The sequence below is a fragment of the Passer montanus genome, unplaced genomic scaffold (assembly GCF_014805655.1).
Source record: "Passer montanus isolate IOZ18808 unplaced genomic scaffold, ASM1480565v1 scaffold25, whole genome shotgun sequence".
NCBI classification, from domain to species: Eukaryota; Metazoa; Chordata; class Aves; order Passeriformes; family Passeridae; genus Passer; species Passer montanus.
This window is the reverse complement of record NW_024367149.1, coordinates 10,265,433-10,284,194: the sequence shown is the minus strand read 5'-3', so window position 1 is coordinate 10,284,194 and position 18,762 is coordinate 10,265,433. Positions and strand designations below refer to the sequence as shown.

At 45.0% G+C, this 18,762-nt stretch overlaps 1 protein-coding gene across 12 annotated transcripts in view; it reads right to left on the bottom strand.

Moving 5' to 3' along the window:
* Positions 1 to 6,905: 6,905 nt before the first annotated feature.
* Positions 6,906 to 18,762, bottom strand: part of NFIA (nuclear factor I A) — a 241,295-nt gene continuing 229,438 nt past the window's right edge. For 9 of the 12 annotated variants that reach the window (XM_039711714.1, XM_039711715.1, XM_039711720.1 and 6 more), the window contains one exon: positions 7,331 to 7,498. In XM_039711714.1, the coding sequence (XP_039567648.1) occupies positions 7,481 to 7,498 (18 nt within the window). In that variant the 3' untranslated portion in view covers positions 7,331 to 7,480. Of the gene's footprint in view, positions 7,499 to 18,762 lie in introns of all 12 variants that reach the window. The other 3 variants (XM_039711716.1, XM_039711721.1, XM_039711727.1) reach the window with 1 other exon arrangement.

Sequence of the window (18,762 nt, the reverse complement as noted above, 5' to 3'; positions counted from 1 at the left end):
ACTGGGCTCCTCAGAAATGTGGCAATACTTTTATAGTTTAGCTACATTTACAGATGCATTGTAGCATTTGCAGCACTTATTAATCTCCCGGGTCTTTCCTAGGTGTGCTTCGTCTCTTTATTGGAATGATTAATCTGCAGAAGTTCGCTGAGAATTAATCCGATATTGCGCGAGGAACGATTTTGTGCAACGGGACATCAAAAACACAGGGAAGAGTGGCCAGTGTGACAAAAGTGACTCGATTTAACCAAATATCCCCATGATTTGGGATGAAGCTGCTGCCTGGGAGCCTGCCCAGGCTGCAGGGCTGGGGCCAGGAGAGGTTGATGCCCGCGGTGGCCGGCGATGCCCGCGGTCCTACAGCCGCAACCCCACCCCGCGCCCGGTGGGAGTAAATAACAACACGGCCTGTTAGCATTAGCAATTTTTTATTTTCCTTTTTTGTTGCATAGGAAATGCAGTACTTGCTTCCAGTAATTGTATTGTAATGTGAGAAGGTGGTAGCACTAATGGTTGAATACAAGAGTTAAACTAATCCACACCAGCTCAAAAAACCTGCGGAGACTTAGTTGAATAAGAATGGATGCCCACAGTGATTCTCAACCAATTACAATTTTTTTCACAGAACACAGTAAAACTAAAATGGTAACTATGAGAGTCAATACAAGTATACTAGAGGCACGAGGGGCCTGACTCATAAAAAAAAATGAACACGACATGGTATTAACACGGGTGTCAAGTGAATTTGCAGCAGATCTTTCACACGGCCGGTGGAAATTTTAGCGCCTCAAATCTCAACCCGCCGCTGAGGGACGGGGCTGGGCTGGGGCAGAGTTCAGGAGAACCCGCACAACCGGCCAAAATGGAGATTTCTCCTTGATTGTGTTTCCCAAGAATTTCGTGGCCCTGTCCCCAAGGCAGCAGTTGCAACAAGGACGAGCGGCGTCGGTGGCGGATGCCGAGCCGGGCACTCTCGCCCTACCATGCTCCGTCTAGAAACTCATCTTCTTTTTGTTTTTCCCCTCATATTAATTTGTGGATGCAGATAAAAGGGGGGGGATTTCACCCAACACAATTGTTTTTGTTCATGCTCGAGCATAGAAGATTAACTAAGTGGAAAACAGTCTTCCCTAAAAAAAAAAAGCATCCAAAGTACAAAAGTTCACATTGCGGGCGAGCGCTCGCCCCGACGGAGGGTTTCTCTAGAGCTCAGAGGTAGCGATCGAGCGCGTTTTGTTCTGGTGCGGACAAGATCTCTTTTGTGATCGAGTCGCCGTGTCCCGAGCCCCCGGCACCGGCCGGAGCCGTCCTCCCCCTTTTCCTCCTGCCAACCTGCACCTCTGGGGCTCGGAGCATGGTCCTGCGCTGCCTCGCCTCCTCCACGGCCCCTTCCCACTGGTTCCTGGTCTCCGCGGGGCTGGGGGAGGCGGAGAGGGGAAGGGGAGGGAGAGCAGGGCCAGCGGGGCTCACCAGGGTGAAGCCCACCCTCAATTTGGAGGAGAGGAGCCCACCAGCCTCCCGTGTTAATAGCAAAGGAGCTTTTATGAATCGGGCCCAAAGTTTTGTACAGAGTTTGTTTGAAGAAAAATATTGCAACTGTGCATGAAACTAAACAACCACATGAGGTTTTTTTTTTCTTTTTTTCTTTTTTTTTTTTTTTTAAAGGGTTTTTTTCTTTCTATATGAGGAAGTCTGGTGTGAAGAAGGGTCAAGCATGGGTACCTGGTTCACCGCTGCCCATTAAGAAATCTCTCGCAACATGAGCTCGGTCTCATTTGTGGGTTTAAAGGACTGTCCCTTCAATTTGAACTGTTCTTCAGAGCAAGCTCTCTGAATTCTTAGGGTAGCTTTTCGAGACGAAAATCTTACCAGGCACGGATTTCTGGTCTCAAACACCATGTCCTGCCCTCTAGGAAATAAAAAAATTAAAAAAAAAAAAAAAAAGAAAAGGAAAAAAAAAGAAAAAAAAGAAAAAAAACCCAAAACACAAGTAATACTGAATTTAAGTAAATGTATACCTCCAAAATACTGAAAACACCCCAAATCAATAAAGACAGAATTTGCGTTCTCAGTGAAATATCTTTAAACCTATCTGACAAGAACCAAGTCAGAAAAAAAGACTAACATAACTTTGAGTAATATTCATACAGCTACTAAGCATTATGGAATAGCATGCATTAATATTGTACGGTTATTTTACATCACCTATATCAGAAGGTTCTGACAGACAGCGAAGGCTACCGGTGTAGAAAAATCTTACTTCAGAAGAGCAATATAATACAGATTTCACAGGCACTACATTTTAATATATCAGGTATTATGCTGGTTTTCTTATAATTCTTTCTGTCCTAAAGCTGGCATTATAACAATGACCGAAAAGGCAAGGATCGAAGTAAACGGAAAGTAGATACCAAAGTTGATATATTCTTTTCTTTTTTTTTTTCAGATAGATTAGTGCATAGTTTTCATGCAGATAAACACTGCTATGCATTTACATTGTTGGAAAGCAGAGTGAATTGAGCCCAAGTTGTCACATTTTTGTAAATCATTTTGCCAGCCTGTAATAGCACCATGTAATGGATTTGCATTAAACATTAAATTGATTTCAGAATTGGTGACACAGTATTCACTACAGTTAAGTGCTATGGAATAGCTTCAATGTTACCTGCTATATATCAAAGCAATTTTCATCCCACTGCTTTTTTATTGGAAAAAATAAAAGGAAAATGTACTCGATACTAATTAGACTATTGCGCAGCCTTGGACTTGATGATGGCATAGCTGGGTTTACTGTCAAACAGTAATACATGCATTGACTTCAAGACAAAATTGGCATTGTAAGCTTGATTTAATGAAAATCCTGCCTAGCAGGCAGTGTTAACTTCACAAGACCTGCCTCCGACAGACCTCATGAGGTTGAATTTGTTATTTATTTATTGTTTAGGTGCCATTGAAGCTCTCCTTACATTGTCATGCCGGTTATGGTTTTAATTTTGTTCGATGGAGGCCTTCTACCAACAAAAAAAAAGAAAAAAAAAGATATTTCCAGAGACACAATGCAAAGTACAATATTAACTGACATTCTTAAAAAAAAATAATTCACCACAAGGAAAAAAAACCTGTTTTAGGCTATGCATCTGGGTTTTTTTGTATTTTTGTACAGTAAATATTTTATAACACTGTTACTACAAAGCTGCAAATATACGGAACAAAGAGAACTAGAGAAAGAAAAAAAAAATGTTAGAGGGATTTTGCATATTCCTGTGGGCTGACTGAATACTGTGGAGTTGAGAAAACTTGGTGTTTCTTTTCCCCTTCGACCTCAAGGGGAGGGGGAACAAGCAACAGAGACAAAGTGTACCATGGCTGCCTAAACTCGAAGCCCAAAAGTTTTTTTTTATTATAAAGGAAGAAGAATAAATAATAATGGCATTGCTGGGGTGTGCGGCATGAGAAAAGCAAGTGCCCTCGCTCAAAAAAAAAAAAAAATTTAAAAAAACCCGAAAAAAGAGGGGGAAAAAAAGAAAGGAATTAACTTGGGAAAAAGTCAATTCGCGCTAAGCCATCCCTAGGGCTTTAATTTTGGGTGGGCGGGGGTGGGCACAGGTCAGAGAATTTGTGCGTCTGACAGTTCTGGAGAGAAGGAGGCGGGGAGGAAAAAAAGTTCTTGGGTGACTCCGAAGGAGCGCCCAGCGCGGGGCCGGGGCTCCGCTGCTGCCGGGACCATCCAGGGATGGATGGATGGGTGGGTGGGTGGATGGAGGGATGGATGGATGCCCCATCCCTCCTGCCCATCCCTGCTCGCCTCCCCGCTCCTCTAAAGGAGGACTAAAACACTGTTTGTTCTCTACACCTGCACAGAACGGAACTGCCGCGTTTCCTGCGTGAGAGGAAGGTGAACGCAAACTGAATTTAGTGTGTAATACTTTACAACCCCTGTTGGTTAACACCCTTGACCTCCTACCTAATGTTTTAAAGCCTTTAAAACATTTTTTTTTCTCGCAATTCTGCTCAGAGTTCCCTAACTTTAGCGTCATCAAACTTAATATGACAAAAATACCTTCAAAAATACAGCATACCTGTAATGTCCATTTACAATGGTTCTTCAGTAGCCTATACTTCTCAAGCATAGGAATATGCTATACCATTGAGAGAAGAAAAATAACTGTATTTAAATACATACAAAAAAAGGAAACGGGAAAGTTTTTAACTTAAATCCAGTTCCCAAAGGAAAAAAAAAAAAAAGCAATTCTATGAACGCTGCCTTTATAACGAACAATCAGAAATTCCACTAAGCTAATTTGACAGAAATTTTTCCTCATTTAAACAACATTACAAAAGTCCTGCATTATAAAATAGGGTAGAATAAATCAGTGTAATCAATAAAACTATACAACATACAAATTACATATCTTCTGAGTGGGCAGTTTAATTCTCTCTCTTTGCAGCCATGACTACAACATGCTCACTAAAAACAACTAACTGCCCAAACTATTGCTTAGTTTGTTTTGTTTAAAAAAGGGTGCAATTTTATTGTATATACAACCAATTTACTGGTAATACCTTGTCTCATAGCAAGGTTCTGACAAAATGTTTGTCTAGGCTTTTTTCCCTTCACTGTGAAGCACTGAAAGCTGCTATTTTTTTTTTTTTTAGTGCACATATGTCTTAATAAAGTAATGCCCAGCTAAGTGCTATAGGGAAGGCAAAGGATGCTGGCTAGAGGATGTGATACCATATACTAACAATCACACAATACAATAGAGCAAAATGACTACTCAACCACTTATCAGACACATATGAAAATCCAAAACATTTTATTTTTTCCTTAAATAGAGAATAACCAGTAAACAATTTTCAGAACTTGGAAGTTTAAAAACGTGCATATAAAAATGGGCATTATATACTTTTATTGAATGTGGATTGATTGCAGTCTGCTAATAAAAATGGGTGTGGGATCTGAAGAAAAAGGAAGTTGTTTTTTTTTTTTTAAGGCTTGCTTGTGAAAGGAACAGTTGTAAAACAAAAATTGCTTGAAGCAGGGTTCAGCTTAGTGCTTCACAGTTTGACTGCTTCTCTAAGAAGAGCCCTTCCTGCATGTGCATTCAAAAATCACAAAAGTACAAAGACAAACACCTAAAACACACTGCGTCAAGTGCAGCACCAACTTTGGTCAAATAAAAAAAAATTAAAAGAAAAATTAATAATTGCTAAGCTTTTCTACATGATATAAGCAGGTATTGCATATTTTCATATATCTGGGAGAAAACAAAACAAAAAAAGGAAGACTCCAAATAAAAGGTAAAATGCAGCAACATCCAAAAATACTGATAATCTAGCATCTACAGATCTCAGAATAGCACTGCCACTGACCATACAGGACAATAAACACTACTCCTATCTGCGGAACAACTAACATCCTATTTAATTCTAGATGTTGGAACTGACAATGGCTGACATAAAAGTCACATTTACAAAAAGTGTCTCCAAATGCTTGACTAGGGAAAAACCCCTTTCAATATAGGAACATGTGCAACAATTCCACAAATAATCGCTATCCAGGGCAAGGCACATTGATATGGAATTTTTTTTTTTTTTTGTTTCGTGCAAATTAAGAAAACAAAACAAAACATCGTTTCAGGGAAAAGATGAGGAGCAAAGTGTCTTCCCAAGAATTTCAGTTACTTGATTGTATAGGACAGTAGTAGAAACCCTTCTGAAGGGTCGAACAAACATAGTTTAAAGGCAAGTGCCTGGAATAGGGATTACAATATTGTGTCTTAATGCACTCTACTTTACCCTACATTAACTATATAAAAATTAGTTACTAACACTAGAACATGCAGAGACTTTCTCTGATTAGCTGGACTTGCCAACCAGAACGTATATATATGTATAGTATAGGAAACCTTCTTAAAGTTGCATGTGAAGCAAAGGGGTGCTCCGCTGTCTGATAGAAAAAATCACTTGCACTCTTTTTTTTTTCTTTTTTTTTCCTTTTTTTTGTACATAAGATACAGGACGTTTGGGGATTTGTCTGTTTTTTTTCTTTTTTTTCTTCTTCAGCAAGTGCCCTTGCTTTGAACTGGCATAAGTTGTAAGAAGATCAGCATCGTTCGTTTCTGTAATGATTTCTTCACAGTCCAGAAAATGTACCAGTTCAGGGACACAAAGGTGTTTTACTTTCTGGACCGTTCTCTCTTATTCCCAAGGTGTTTGAGAAGTGATAAACCCTATATTGCCGGAAACACGTAAAATTTGTCAGAATTGGCATAATCCATTATAGTGACTTTTAGCTTATAAAATTAACAGATATTATGATTTCATTTTAGTTATGTGCTTTGATAACAGAAAATGATTAATTAGCATTTAATGTAGTTAACATATTGTGGTAAAAGCACCATTAGATTTGTTTTTTTTTTTTAATTTTCCTTCAGTTTTAAAGGGATACAAGTTCAACAATAAAAAACATAAAAAGCAAAAATAGCTCCCCTTTTTCTTGCAAGGCTGTTTTTTACCCCAATAATTTAGAGTCCTGGGGTGGAAGGACTTGGAAAACAAAAATAGAATTTTCAACAATCTCTATCTTACAAAGATATTTAGCTATCCAATGAAATTGCACTTTACTCAATTCAAAATTCGATTGTTTTGATTGATTCCTGTCAGTTTCTGTCAAAACAGACCAACTTCCCCATTTCTGCGTGAATTTTTGTGTAATTGTTGAAAATTGTTGAAAAATGTTTTTTTTTTAAATGTAAGTGCAGCATTTCAAACTTTTTTCTTTTTTTTCTTTTTTTTTTTAGTGAATAGTAGTAGTTTGATGTTTTAAATCGCTCTGCAATCGAGTGGAAAAAAATTGTTGACAATGCTCTTATGGTTCATGTTACATCTCTAAGTGCCGACTGTTCCCCGATATGTTACAGAAAAAAAAAAAACATGCTCTATGTCTGTCCGGTAAGTTATATATTGCAGAATTCAGCTACTACAAAAGTTATAGTTTAAGTGTGTTTCATGATTTCTCAAGAAGTCTCACACCTGTATGGGAAAATCCGATGAGGATACTGTAAAACAGTTAGGCTCCATATGGAAAGTGTGTTACAACAGCGAGTTGGTAAGCAGCAGCAGAGGCTAGTTCTACTCAGTGTCACCTAACGCTTACACTACCAATGAAACACTTCAAAAGTTATGAAGCCCAACCATTTCCAGCACCATATGAGAAATTACAACAGTCCTAAAGTTGTCTAAAAAAAAAAAAAATAAAAAAAAAAGAAAAATTAAAATCAAATCTCGAGAGAAAGTTACGGCCTTTGCCATTCAACCATAACGTTTGCCATTTCCATGTACGAGTTTGCTGTCGGTGTCTGCTCGCCTCCCCTTCCGCCGATGTGAAGTCGCTGCGCTGCGTTGCTGCTGCTTCCGTGTTACAGAGGTGGGAAGGGGTCTGGTGGTCTGTCCGGTGCGTGGTGGGAAGCGGAGACTTTTATCCCAGGTACCAGGACTGCAAAAAGAGAAAGCAGAAGCGTCAGCCCCGGCCGCCCGCTCTTGCCGCTTCCCCAAGGGCTCCGGGCACGGCCGCCAGCCTCCTCCGCCAAGAGGGGGGCTAATTGAGACCGTGACGAATTGACCTAATTACAAAGCTTAATTAAAAATACTGTACAAATCAATATATTTTTTTTCCTCGCCGACAGTCGCTGGACATAGCTACAGATGAACGCGGGGGTCATGTCACGTTACAAGTTATCAATCTTTTTAATAGATGATGGCTTGAAGATCCCTCCAGTTCACTTTTGTCTAATCCCCTGAAAAGGCGATACACATTCGCCTCTCTGTGCCATTTATCACCCTGCAGTCGGGGTTTTCTTGGGTATTTAGGCATGTGCCAGCATAAGCATCTGTTGCTTTATACTGCCCTGCTTCAACTGTCTCGCTGGAACAGATGCACAGAAATTCAACAACAGGGCTGTTTTCTTAGGAGAAATGTGGATCGCTACAGAAAAGCCAGGATAAAGCAAATCTGGGAGAAAGTGGATCAGTGAAAATGTCCCATACCTCTGCCCATACTTGTGTTTCAAAACAAAACGTGGGTCTCAACTAATAGCTTTTCTTTGGGAAAATATTTTTTTTTTTCCTTTTTCTTCTTTTTCCCATAAGGAGGGAATTCCCAGGGAATTCAGCCCCACAACAATACCGTCCTTAACCCAACGGCACAGATGCCCGGAGCACAGAAAGCAATTTCTCTCCTCCGTAGGAAAATAAACACAGTTGGGAAGCTGGAGTGGGCTCTGCTGGAGCCGGGGCAGTGCCACTGCACCGGGGAGAGCCCATCCCGGCCCCGGCAGGGTCAGCCCAACCTGAACCTGCCATGAATGAGAGCAGTGTTAGGCCCTGGGACCGTGCGCGCGGGGGGATGCTCCTTGGCAATGACATATTGCTGTGGGAATACACCAACAAGCAGCAACTATTCAGCCTGCAGTAAAGTAATACGACAAGAAAGACTCAGGTATTAAAGAGCCGTTGCTGATACCCCCCGTTTTTTGCTGGGGCTCCTGTAATATATGAGGTGCGTCCGTGCGCGCGCACGGACCGATGACAAGTTTTACCAAGTGTTTCCTCCGCTCCTTTTCGGCCCCTGACGTGATTGATAGCACAATCAGCTCAGGGAGGACTTATGAACATTTACGGAAGACTCTGAGGCAAGTTTCATGTGGGACTTGGAGATTATGTGGTCTTGCCATGGAGGTAGGAACCGGTAAAATAAATAGCAGGATTGGAGAAGTTGTCCTGCTTCCAATACACCTCATTAACTAACTCTTCCTCTGCTCGCCCTTCTGAATACAAACACACCGGTCCCATATCGGCTCCATCTATTGCCTACAGATTTTATATTTAGACTTACTCAGGCTGCAATTAAACGAAATAGTTCTCATATGTAAAGTTTATAAACAGAGGAAAGTTCTGGCAGGGTTCGTGAAGCGGAGCCAAGTCCCGTTCTCCTCCCTGACTGCGGGGCCCTACTGATTTTTAGGTGGGTGCAGGGACGTGGAGTGTGGGCTGTGCTGTGCTGGAGACATCTCCAACCACCACCAGCACCTCCGGCTACTGCCAGCTCCCAGCTTTTCCAAACTTTTCAGGCTTGTCCCTCATGCTTTTTGATTGAGTGGGACAGTTTTTGGCCAGACTGGGAACGGTGGCACTGCCCAGAGGAGAGGACGGGGGTAAAGTCCAAGAAGGGAGGGAGCAGAGGGGTTAAAACTGCAAAGTAAAGGAGAAGAGGGGTTACAGACTGAGGTGATGGAGTTGAGGGGTTACAGACTGAGACAGCATGAGAGTTAGGGGGGTTAAGACTGAGGTGATGGAGCAGAGGGGGTAAAGATTGAGAGGAGATGGGGTAGAGGGGCTGGACACTGCCAAGTGATGGAGTAGAAGAGCTGAACACTGTGAAGTGATGGAGCAGAGAAGTTAAAACTCAGAGCTGATGGAGTAGAGGTTAAAACTTTAGAGGCGATGGAATAGAGGGGTTAAAACTGCGAGGTGACGGAGTGGAAGGGCTAAAGGCTGCGAGGCCGTGGAGTGGAGGGGTTGAACAGTTCCAGGCGATGGTTCCCATCTCCGCTGTCCGGCTGCTCCGTGCCCGCTGGCCCGGCACATGGCCCGCCGGTGGCGGGAGCCGCTGCCCTCGCCACTCCTCCCTCGTTTCAAAAGCTGATTTTTTTTTTCTTTAAAAAAAAAAAGCCAGGAAAAAAGAAAAAGAAAAAAAAAAAAGAAAAAAATAAAGGAAGCGCAGAGGTTGCGGAGGTGGGGCCGCGCGGGGCCGGGGCTGGCGGCGCTGGGGTCCCGTGGCCCGCCGGGCTCCGCCGCCCCCCCCCCCCCCCCCCGCCTGCGGCCCCGCCCCCCGCCCCTCGGTCCGTGTGTCCGGCCGCCCCGGCCGCTCCGTCGGTCCGTCCCCCGCCGCCCCGCGCTCCTTCACGCATCTCGCTATTCACCCCGCGCCTCGCAGACAAGGTTACCCCAGAGCGGCTCTGTAATCCTTCACTGAAATAGGCTTTATTGATTGCTCTGGTCTATTGTTCCCTTTTCAAGTCCCCCAAGTTCAAGTTCATCCCGGTGTTACATCATGTCTCGTTGCTAAGGGCAACCAGACAGCCCCAGACGTGACCGCCATCCGCAAGCGCGGCGCTGCGCCCTCCCACCGCCGCCAGCCGCGCTGACGTCGAGCCCCGCTCCCAACACACTGAACTATTTATTCTGCCTAATTTATGACCTCCACAGCAAGAGAGACCCCCACTCCAAAAACCAACACTGTTGTATATTTAATTAATCTGTCTTTCTCTGGCACTTGGGAAAGTTAGACAAAGGTCTAATTATTGTGTGTCGCTCCCCACACTTTTCTTTTTGGGGTGACTATTTGCATGGGAAAAGAAACGGCGAGGCTGGGCGCGAGTCCCCTCCCTCCAAAACACCTTTTTTTTCCCCCCTGCCCTATTGACATTTCATGAAATACTTTAGCTGCTTAAGGGAATTAGAAAAAAAAAAATCTGATGTGAATGTAACTCCTTCGGAGTTGGTATTCAGTAACACAAATCAACTCATGACATGTTTAAATTTAAATGCTAACCACACACTCTGCGAGTTACTTTAAAGGTTAGTTTTTAATCAATAGAAGTTGCTGACTCGGGAGTTTTGAGCGGCGCAGTGCAGCTCTGGGGCCTTTGTCTCGCGTTGGGCTTTCAAACTTTTTTTTTTTTCTTGAGATGATTTTAGCAATGATTTGCAGACACAGAGCGCTATTGTGCTCCTGACTAGCAACATGTCAATAAAGGAGTAGAGTTACCATGCACTAGGGTGTCAATATGACTCCTGCAGACACTGCTCGGCCTTAATACCAATGAAAAACTTAACCCTTACAGGAGAGACCCAAACCAAACCGCACACTTCTTTCAAAACTTCCTTGCCGGGGCTCTGCATGGCCTGGAGTGAAAAGCTGCTTTTACGGGACCCAAACTCGGAGCGCTCCGCCAACAGCTGCGTCCCGCTCCGCCTGCTCCTGCAGCCCCACTTGGATGAGATGTTTTATGGGCTGAGGCAGCAGAACAGCGAGACAGAGCGCGCATTTACCCAGCAGATCCCACCAGCACCGCTCCCGGGACACCGGTTTAATTTAGAGCATCTTACAGCTGAAGCGCACACACAGAATGATCCTCCTTTTTCTGCTAATCATTTTAATATTAAGATCTCATATCCCCCTCAAGCCTCCTATACACGTCTAAGTCTTGCAGGATTAGGGCTGAAGAGCACCATTGTTCCTCTGGAGCACCTGTGAAACTTCTCTGCTAGGGAGAGGAGACCTCCGGTCTCAAATGAAAACGTCTAGGAAGCGTATTAGGCACTTGGAGACCCGATAGCTGGGACCTATCAAGGGTTTTTTTTGCATGATTAGGGAGCTTAGAATGGAAAAAAAAAAAGAAGCCTGGATCCCTACATTTAGATGGCTGAAGTATTTTGTGCCTTGCTTTAGAGTGCTGCTTAATGTCTCAGCACCTCACCCATTTCATCCCTGCAGTTCTGTAACCTATCCGACTGCACCCACTCGGAGAAGGCGGTGTTGCCTTTCTTAATTTAAAATCTCCATTTAAATCATGGGCCCTATCACAGTACGGTCAGGATGATATTATCTCCGTGCTTTTTCATAAAAGAGCTGGTGTTTTATTTCCCTTCTATTTACTTTGCAGTACTGTTCTCTCAGCGAGTTACAGCTAAATGCACCCACTGGAGCTAAAGGTCCAGCTCAGTAAAATTGCTGCCACACAGTTAGTGCAACTATGAGTCTGTATTGTCCTGCCCAGCATCTCGCTGTCCTTCTCCAGTGCTCAAGGTGAAACATCAGAAAGAATTCTGCAGTCCGGTACGAGATCTTTGCTTCCCTTTCTCCAGTCAAATGAAGAAGTAATCTCATCAGGTTGAAAAGTGCTGACTAAGGATTTAATAAAGTGCCTGCAGATGTGTGTCATCTCTAAGGTATTCAACTCATGTAATGCAAAACAGTTCCACACTGAATGTGCTTATAAAATTCCATTTAACCATTGCAGAGCTCTATTTTACTGTTCTCTGAGGAGTATTATCACACTTTTCCCCCCCACCCCTAATTTACAGCACCATGAAAGTTGAAACTCGTATTTGAGAATCCTCACAGTAGTAAGGTTTTATGATCCATAAACAATATCTACTTGACTGAATCCTAAACAGGAAGTCTGAGATGGCAATTACGGTTCTCTGATAGTGCAGGTCTTTTTGTTTCTTATGCACTCCTGGAGATAGCAGAGACACACAAAAATCCTCCAGCCACTCCTGACAATCAGCTCCTTTCTACGGGAAGAACAGCAATGAAACATTCAGTGATTCTGGATATTTAACAAAGTGCCTCATCGACTCCTGCAGCAGTTTCTGCCTGAGTCAGGAGCCCAGGAACAGGCCCATTGTTTATGGAAACCTCCTCAAACCAGCCTTCCTGCACGCCGTCCCTCACCCCCAGCCTCGCCGCGAGCACCGCTCACGTGTTTCCAACCAGAACGACAATCCAACCCAAACTTGTTCCATTTGCTTCTACCTGCACATCTCCTGCCCCAACAATGGGACCTTTCAGCTCGCGCAGAAAGCCGGGGCTGTGCACCCTCCCTATCTGTTTTTCAAATTAAGAAGTTAAACAAAAGTCCTCAAGGGCAAAGTTTAACGCTGCGGAAGGAGGTTGTTAATGTGGAATCCAGAACTGGGTGTGACAGTTGGCTTATTTCTCCGGGCGATGTAGGTTATTTAAGGACATTCACACATTTGAAACTCTGACAAACTCCACTCACAGCAGCTTTGGCCTCCCCGTACCCACTCAGGGCTCAGACCCGCTCAGTGATAGCCGTTTTCTGTAGGTTGAAGCCCGGTTTGTGCGCCCGGCGGTGGGACGGGTTGCTGCCATCGGGACTTCAAACGCGGCTGCTGCGGCCGTTGCTGCCCCGGGCGCGTGCAGGAAGCGATCGCTGCACGGGCCAGGGCGGGAAAACCCACCTGTGATAAGAGCCTAAATAAAACAAAACCCCACAGCTTTAGAGCTCGCCGGCAAAGCGGCTGTTTGGGCAGCCCAGCTGAACCCACGCCACGACCGCTGGCACCTGTGAGGTCTCACTGCGGAGCGTTGTTTTGTTTGGAGATGACATTTCAGTCACCTCAAGAACTTTGAGGCTCTCACGAACATTAACCCCGGGGAGGTGAATTGGGGTAACGAGTCCTTCTGGTTGCAAAGATAAAAGGAGAATGCGAGCAGTTAGGCAGTGAACTGGGCCTTTTGGCATCACCTTGTGAGAGGTGCCGGGAAGGCTCTTCCCCACGGTGCATCGTGTGAAAGCAAGGGGACAAAACTGGGCCTTTGATGCCACTTCAAAAGGGTTGCCAGGGTGAGGGGAGACAGTGGCAGTTCAGCTTCTGGTGAGACTGGCTGGAGGGCTCCTGCAGACACAGCAACTGCCTCTGGTTTACCCCACATCTGAATTCATCCCACTCTTCTTAGTGCTTCCTCCACAGTTTCTCCAGGCCCAGAATCTGATCCTACTGTGTAGGACCGAAAGGTGAATATAAAAGACAAGGTCACCTTTGTGCCTATGGAAGTTATTTTCTTAGAGCTGGAATTAATTATTTAGTAATTATATTTTCCAGGCTGAAATACCAACAGGGACGTAAGTAGCATGTTGGTCATCCCCAAAGGGACATAAAACAGTGAGAGAATCTTCTGGTTGTCCAACATCCTCACCGGGGAGAGTCACACGCCCCACTCTGAGCACATTTATATTGTCTGGAGGCAGATAAAACCTGTCCCAGGAGGGACACTGGTCTCCAGGCAATGTGTACAGTAGCTCTGCATCCAATAGTTTTTGCGGGAATGCCAGTTGTGGCAAACTGCATTAAATTACGTGCAATAATTTTGTAATATGCACTTTTGCCTGCTGACTATTAAAAATGTATAGTAGTCCAAAACCACTTCTCTCCTGGGACCAACAAACTCACTTCGGGCAAGATTTCTGCTTGGGTTCAAACCTCAAGTTGGGAAAAGCTAGTGTTTTTAAATAAGTCACCCCAAACCCTCCCAAACCTATGAAAACACACTCATACAGTAACTCCTGCTGTTGTTCCAGACATCTGAATGTTCCAGTAAAGTGTCCCAGCTGGCCCCAGATGTTTCTTAAGTATAAACCAATGCTCTGAGTGCTGGACCCCCTGCTGTCCCGACCTGGAGCTCAGCGGATTAAAGATTGACTGCGCTATGACATATTCGCATTTAGCCTGAATATAATACAGCAAAGACTTATCAATGGCAAATGTTTGAAATGTAACCCAGTCAGCAGAGTAGGCTGGCACTCTGAATATGATGTATAAATAATGTATGGGAACTTAAGATCTAAATTAGATCTACAGGAAGAAAACTTTCCCTTTTCTCTGCCTCTAAAAGAAAAGTTCTCTCACAATGAGGTCATTTTCCTGCCCGTCTTTTGGTTTACAAAATTGCTTTTAGGCAGAGGGTCTTGCCTTTACTTGGGGAACATTTTGCCAGTTACAGTTTTCCTCCAGTTTTCTAAAAAACAAGCAATGAAGTTCACTTATTTGTTAGTAAATTGACTTTGAAATCTGCAAAATAACTTCTAAACTTTGCCTGGTCGGCTGAAAGCTGACTGCAGCCACGCTAAACTGCAACCCTTGCTGTTTAAAAAAAAAAAAAAAAAAAAGATAGTGAAGGGAAAGAGAGAGAGGAAAAAGAAAGGGAGAAAGAGAGAGAAACAATCCCATTTTGGTTTTTGTTAGAGGACGGCATACTACATAGATCAGAGACTTTTCAAAAAATAAAAACCCCCACTGTACACAAAGCACAGGAAAATGTGAGGAAAAAAGGAAAAACCTAAAAGCAGCTTAGAATGTGTTAACTCTGCCATTCTGTCAGCTTAAAGAGTATTTTATGCTTGATCAACAGCTCTCTTTTATTATGCTTTTCTTTCATTCATTCAAGACATCAAAGACCAGAACCACCAGTGTACCTGATCTACCAGAAGAACTTGTAAGGGTGTTCTAAAGAAACGGGGGTATTGGGAGCCAGACACCCCTGCGGACAAGGCAGTTCAAAGAGAATATTTCAACAATGATTACATTTTGTAAATCTTTGTACGAAAGACAGCTTATTTCCTGCTTTTTTCATGAAAAATAGATTCTATCCATTAAAGTGAGCCCACAGTATGAAAGTTACTTGAGATCTGAGGTACAGCAAGCGGATTAAGTGGAGGGTGAGATGAAATCTTTGAGAGAGACGATGGCTTTCTCTGATATTTGTCGCTGCCATAAGGTTTTCTGAGTGGGCTAGGAACTTTTTTAAAAAAAAAAATTCTAAATTTATTTGTAGATTTGCTGATGGCAGCGAAGCCATTTGTAAAAGCAAAATAAACCAAAATGAATCAGAAAGGAAAATCGCAACAAACAGAAAAAGAACAGAGAAAACAAACGGCTGCAAAAAACCTTTCTGACATGTTTGAAAGGAAAACTATATATATTTGCCCCCCTCCGAAAATCGCAGGCGAGCCATTTAAATCCTGCAGACAACTCCGAAGTGCAGCACACAGACCCAAGCCAGCTGTTTACTTTTCCAAGCCCGTGGTGGTTTCTGCATTGATAAACTATATAACCTCACACACACAGAAGGGATTTTAGCTATGCCAGACCTCATTGCTCTGTCCCGCTCTCTTTATGTGCTGTCACAGAATAAAAATGATCCTAACACAAACCCTGAAATAAGATCTCGCTCCAGAAAGAACATCTTTGTAGATATTTCCTGAGTTACTGCCAAGCGGGATTTTTTTCGCCCATTCATCCTTTCAAAGTTTTGCTATAAACATAGCCGAAATTGTTCTGGAGTAATCAGAAATGACCAAGATATGACCTCTTAGCCAAGGCCAGCTGTGGGCAGCAGGGGAGGAAGCTGCCCCACGCCTGTGGCTGGGACAGCAGCCACCTCTGCCACCACACCTGGGTGACACTGCCAGCATCAGCACCTCGCTCTCCCTTTCTGTATATACTTCTGCAAGAGAAGGAGGAAACAGCGGGATGCATGGAATCAAAGAGACAAAACCAACTTTAAACCCTCCTCACGGTTTACGGTTTACGTCTACTATTTCGAGGTAAAAGCAAATGTGCTGCGAGTGGGGCTGAGTTTTGCACTTTACACCTCGTTTTTAGACAGCCCCGTATTTTTCTCAGCTGGAGGCACGGTTAAATTTGCTCGCGAGTGCAACAATCCCATATTTCTTACAGCAGATCTCACTCATTTCTTTCCTTTTATGAAACAACACGTGCACGGGGACTTGGAGCTGCTTATAACCTCATGCCGGGAAGTCCCGTGGAAACTGGGACGGCAGACGCACTGCTGCGACGGGACTTTCCAGCATTTTGCTTGGATGAAAGCAAAACCCTCTGGCTCCCTGGACTACAGCTCCCCCCTGGACACAGCACAAAAGCCTTTGGGTGCCCAGGGACCCCCCAGCCCCCAGGGTGGGTGCCCGAGGCCTGCGGCGGCCCCGCTCCCAGCCCCTCGCGGCCGCCCTCAGCCCGGCCCAGGTCCCGGCTGCGCCTTCCCAAGTTCAAGTTCAGGTTTAAGGGAAATAAACCGCTCCTCAGGAGCCTGCAGCCAGCCCTCATTTCCATGTGATCCCTCTGAACTTCGCCTGCGCCAGCGCGCCCTGTTTCCAGGGCCCGCCGAAGGAATGTTTTACAGTTAGAGCCCGCAGTGCTTTCTCAGGCATTTCAGACCCAGAGGCCCAAGTTTCAAGCTGCAGCATTAAAAGTTTCCACAGAGCTACTGCAGAGAGAGGGAGGGAGGGGAGGGGGGAGGGAAATGAGGAGAACAATATCGTCTTAATTGTCTCTATATAGCTCCACAGTTAAAGTATTACTTTTTAAAGGGACATAATTTATTCTGGAGGCACGGTGTTATAACAACCAGTACATACTTTCACCGCGGCGTAACCCGCTCTATTCTTCATTGTGCTTTCCGGTGGTGTTGCTTTTGCAGAACTCCTTGTTACGCCGTCCCCGGTACTGTACTTACAGTTTTATTCAATTTAAGCCAGTTCCTGCAGTCCTCAGGCGAGCAAAACCACCCCCCGCTCCCCACCAAGCCTCGGGAGTTCTGCCTGCACCAGGACTGCAAAAATAATCTCCCCTCAACCACCGTTTTTCTCCCCCCAAAAGTTTCTTTACTTTTATTGCTTTAGACAATCGGGGAAAGTCATCCAAAGAAAATCAACCCCCAGCCTGGGCCTCCCAGGCTCGGCTCGCAGCGAGACAGCCGAGCACACACGCACAGACACACACGTACACACACACAGGGCTTTGCCCTGCACTCTCCTGCCCCGTCCCGTGCCGGCCGAGCCACAGGGGCTACGTGAGGGGCCCAGGGGTCCCAGTGGGATGGATGGTTCTGCCAGCAAGCTGCTGCAGAGGCTGTGGCTCTTTGCTCTGCAGTTTGGGGTACAAAAGGTAGTTCTCAGTCTTTTTTTGCCCCGTTTCTCCACTGGAGAGCAGGGAGGAGGGAAATGTCACGACAGCCTACAGAGGTTGAAGGCTGAGGTGGCCTTTCCTTGCCCTGGTCATCCAGCACCTATATCATCCTGGCTCTGACAGCCCCAGTGGAGCTATAGGGGACCCATCCACCACCTCAGCCCTGTCCAGGGGCTCCCTGTGGCATAATGGGAGAAGACCCATCGTGGGTTGACCTACAACTACCCAAGGTAGCTCAGCTGCTTTTTTTGACTGCCCTGAGAGTACTTCAGAGCACACAGAGGAAAGTGAGGAGAGAGAATAACTTGGGCTGGACAGGAGAGCAAGCACTCCCTCCAGAATCCCCCCCAAAGTCAGGTCCCTGCCTGTGCTCTCTGTTGGGTGAAGTGAAGAAATGAGCAGCTCTGTGGGGACAGCAAAATGTGCCCAGCCTGATCAAAGCAGGGCAAAAAGCAGGAGGGATGGGTCGGTGGAGACTGGGAGGCACAGGGAGGAACTGGAATGGGGGCAGCAGGAACAGTGGGGCTGGCAGGGCACACTCCAGGCAAGGGACAGCTGGGGACCCCAGGACGAGGGGGACAAGACAACAGCATGTTTTGAGAGGTGGGTAGAGCAAGGCTGGGTTTGGAGACCGCAAAAAAGGAAGAGGAATTCGGGTTTTGGCAAGTCCTAGGTGTTACTGGGCAAGGAGATCAAAACCAGTCTCCAAATTAACATGGGCAGAAATAGGAGCACAGAGGCAACTCTGGCACTTTTGACCTTAAAATTACAGAAGACAGTGAGCTGGAGGAATAATGACTCGATTCATCAGGGAACCCCCCCTTCCCAAAACTCCTCTTAAAAAGAGAAAGCCAAAAGGGCATTGAGCTGAACAAAAAAACTTCTCCTGAACGTGGGAACTTTTGGCATCTGCATATTTCCTGATGCTTTGTACCTTGCTAAACTGCTCTAAGAAAAGTGGAAGGTCGTGCATCATGCTTGTGCTCAGGGACGCAGCTGTGGGGATCCGTGAAGGGATTTCCATCATGCTGTGGGGAGCCCCATCCAGGGATGAGTCCTGTAAAGATCCATGGGGCCATTGGGGTCAGGATGCTACAGGAGCTGTGTGAGTGGGGCAGGGAAAGACCACCCCAGGCTCCAGAGGTTGCCAGCTCTCCGTTGGAGAAATGGGAAAAGGCTTTGCAG